Source organism: Engystomops pustulosus, unplaced genomic scaffold (assembly GCF_040894005.1).
Source record: "Engystomops pustulosus unplaced genomic scaffold, aEngPut4.maternal MAT_SCAFFOLD_646, whole genome shotgun sequence".
Lineage (NCBI taxonomy): Eukaryota > Metazoa > Chordata > Amphibia > Anura > Leptodactylidae > Engystomops > Engystomops pustulosus.
The window spans coordinates 6,365-9,360 of record NW_027285525.1 but is presented as its reverse complement, the minus strand read 5'-3'; the positions used below and the strand labels follow the sequence as shown (position 1 = coordinate 9,360).

The 2,996-nt window shown below is 57.3% G+C and overlaps 1 protein-coding gene across 1 annotated transcript; it reads left to right on the top strand.

Moving 5' to 3' along the window:
• Nucleotides 1–215: 215 nt before the first annotated feature.
• Nucleotides 216–2,204, top strand: LOC140112221 (dolichyl-diphosphooligosaccharide--protein glycosyltransferase subunit KCP2-like). The gene is made up of 4 exons (XM_072132440.1): nt 216–257; nt 349–412; nt 1,876–1,942; nt 2,051–2,204. The coding sequence occupies exons 1-4, from the start codon at nt 216–218 to the stop codon at nt 2,169–2,171; spliced, it is 294 nt and encodes a 97-aa protein (XP_071988541.1). The 3' UTR covers nt 2,172–2,204.
• Nucleotides 2,205–2,996: the final 792 nt, after the last annotated feature.

The following is a 2,996-nucleotide window of genomic DNA, read 5'->3' as shown; positions in this document are numbered from 1 at the left end:
ACCCAGGACCTAGAGCATGACCTATAATATCTCTTCTCCTGACCCAGAACCTGGAGCATGACTGTAGTATCATCCCTCATCCTGTCCCAGAACCTAGAGCATGACTGTAATATCATCCCTCATCCTGACCCAGAACATGACTGTAATATCATCCCTCATCCTGACCCAGAACACGACTGTAATATCATCCCTCATCCTGACCCAGAACCTAGAGCATGCCTGTAATATCATCCCTCATCCTGATCCAGAACATGACTGTAATATCATCCCTCGTCCTGACCCAGAACCTAGAGCATGACTGTAATATCATCCATGAAAGCAGTGATGACTCCTTAATCTAGATTACAGGCCTTCAACAACCTTGAGAATCTTGTATTTGGTAAAGGCTTCCAGGCAAAGGTGTTTCCTGAAGGTAAGCTGCTCCACACCTTCACTTATAGTAAAGGACTTGAAGGACCGGGGTGGTGGCAGGTTGGATGGAGGACGTGAAGGATTGGGGTGGTGGCAGGTTGGATGGAGGACATGAAGGACCGGGGTGGTGGCAGGTTGGATGAACGACGTGAAGGACCGGGGTGGTGCAGGTTGGATGGACGACGTGAAGGACCGGGGTGGTGCAGGTTGGCTGGACGACGTGAAGGACCGGGGTGGTGCAGGTTGGATGAACGACGTGAAGGACCAGGGTGGTGCAGGTTGGATGGACGATGTGAAGGACCGGGGTGGTGCAGGTTGGCTGGACGACATGAAGGACCGGGATGGTGCAGGTTGGATGGACGACGTGAACGACCGGGGTGGTGGCGGTTGGATGGAGGACGTGAAGGACCGGGGTGGTGGCAGGTTGGATGGAGGACGTGAAGGACCGGGGTGGTGCCAGGATGGATGGAGGACGTGAAGGACCGGGGTGGTGCAGGTTGGATGGAGGACGTGAAGGACCGGGGTGGTGGCAGGTTGGATGAACGACGTGAAGGACCGGGGTGGTGGCAGGTTGGATGGACGACGTGAAGGACCGGGGTGGTGGCAGGTTGGCTGGACGACGTGAAGGACCGGGGTGGTGGCGGTTGGATGGAGGACGTGAAGGACCGGGGTGGTGGCAGGTTGGATGGAGGACGTAAAGGACCGGGGTGGTGCAGGTTGGATGGAGGACGTGAAGGACCGGGGTGGTGCAGGTTGGATGGACGACGTGAAGGACCGGGGTGGTGGCAGGTTGGATGAACGACGTGAAGGACCGGGGTGGTGGCAGGTTGGATGGACGACGTGAAGGACCAGGGTGGTGCAGGTTGGATGGACGACGCGAAGGACCGGGGTGGTGCAGGTTGGCTGGACGACGTGAAGGACCGGGATGGTGCAGGTTGACTGGACGACGTGAAGGACCGGGGTGGTGGCGGTTGGATGGAGGACGTGAAGGACTGGGGTGGTGGCAGGTTGGATGGAGGACGTAAAGGACCGGGGTGGTGCAGGTTGGATGGAGGAAGTGAAGGACCGGGGTGGTGGCAGGTTGGATGAACGACGTGAAGGACCGGGGTGGTGGCAGGTTGGATGAACGACGTGAAGGACCGGGGTGGTGCAGGTTGGCTGGACGACGTGAAGGACCGGGGTGGTGGCAGGTTGGCTGGACGACGTGAAGGACCGGGGTGGTGGCAGGTTGGATGGACGACGTGAAGGACCGGGGTGGTGCAGGTTGGATGGACGACGTGAAGGACCGGGGTGGTGGCAGGTTGGCTGGACGACGTGAAGGACCGGGGTGGTGCAGGTTGGCTGGACGACGTGAAGGACCGGGGTGGTGCAGGTTGGATGGACGACGTTAAGGACCGGGGTGGTGCAAGTTGGATGGAGGGACTTGGGCCTGTATTCTGATGTCTCCTTGTCTTCTTGTTGCAGTTGTTGTCTGCCTCTTTGTTGCCCTCTTTGCCTCTGGCTTGGTCCATCGAGTCTGTGTCACCACATGGTCAGTATCTGGTGGTGGGGGGAGGGGCACATCTATCACATAGGTGGTCTCAGGGGAATGATTTTGGGTGCACGCAGTGAAAAGGGATTGTTATTACTTGTCCTGCAGCTTAATCTTCTCCCTGGTGGACCTCTACTATGTGAACAAGATCTCCTCCGGTGTGTACCAGGTGGTGACCCCTGCTGTGACCCCCGGGAAGGTGGTCGGAAAAAGCAAGAAGAGGACATGACCCCCTGTGAAATAAAAAACCCAGACTTTGTAACATGGACTGCTGAGTGCTTTATTTTTGGTGGGTGCTTGTCCTGATTGCAGAACACCCTCACCCCCACAGTCCTGCTCTGTGCACTTTACACAAGGCATCTTGTGGTGATCGCTCCTGTGTCCTGACACCTTTCTATCATAGCCAGCAGTGGTCAGGGGTCAGCATGGGTGCTCTGACCTCTCTGTGACTACACCCCCCATACACAGCGAGCTGCCATGTCCTGTGTGTCCTGACACCTTTCTATCATAGCCAGCAGTGGTCAGGGGTCAGCATGGGTGCTCTGACCTCTCTGTGACTACATCCCCCATACACAGCGAGCTGCCATGTCCTGTGTGTCCTGACACCTTTCTATCATAGCCAGCAGTGGTCAGGGGTCAGCATGGGCGCTCTGACCCCTCTGTGACTACATCCCCCATACGCAGCGAGCTGCCATGTCCTGTGTCCTGACACCTTTCTATCATAGCCAGCAGTGGTCAGGGGTCAGCATGGGTGCTCTGACCTCTCTGTGACTACACCCCCCCATACACAGTGAGTTGCCATGTCCTGTGTCCTGACACCTTTCTATCATAGCCAGCAGTGGTCAGGGGTCAGCATGGGCGCTCTGCCCCCTCTGTGACTATACCCCCATACACAGCGAGCTGCCATGTCCTGTGTGTCCTGACACCTTTCTATCATAGCCAGCAGTGGTCAGGGGTCCGCGTGGGGGCTCTCACCCCTCTGTGACTACACCCCCCATACACAGTGAGCTGCCATGTCCTGTGTGTCCTGACACCTTTCTATCATAGCCAGCAG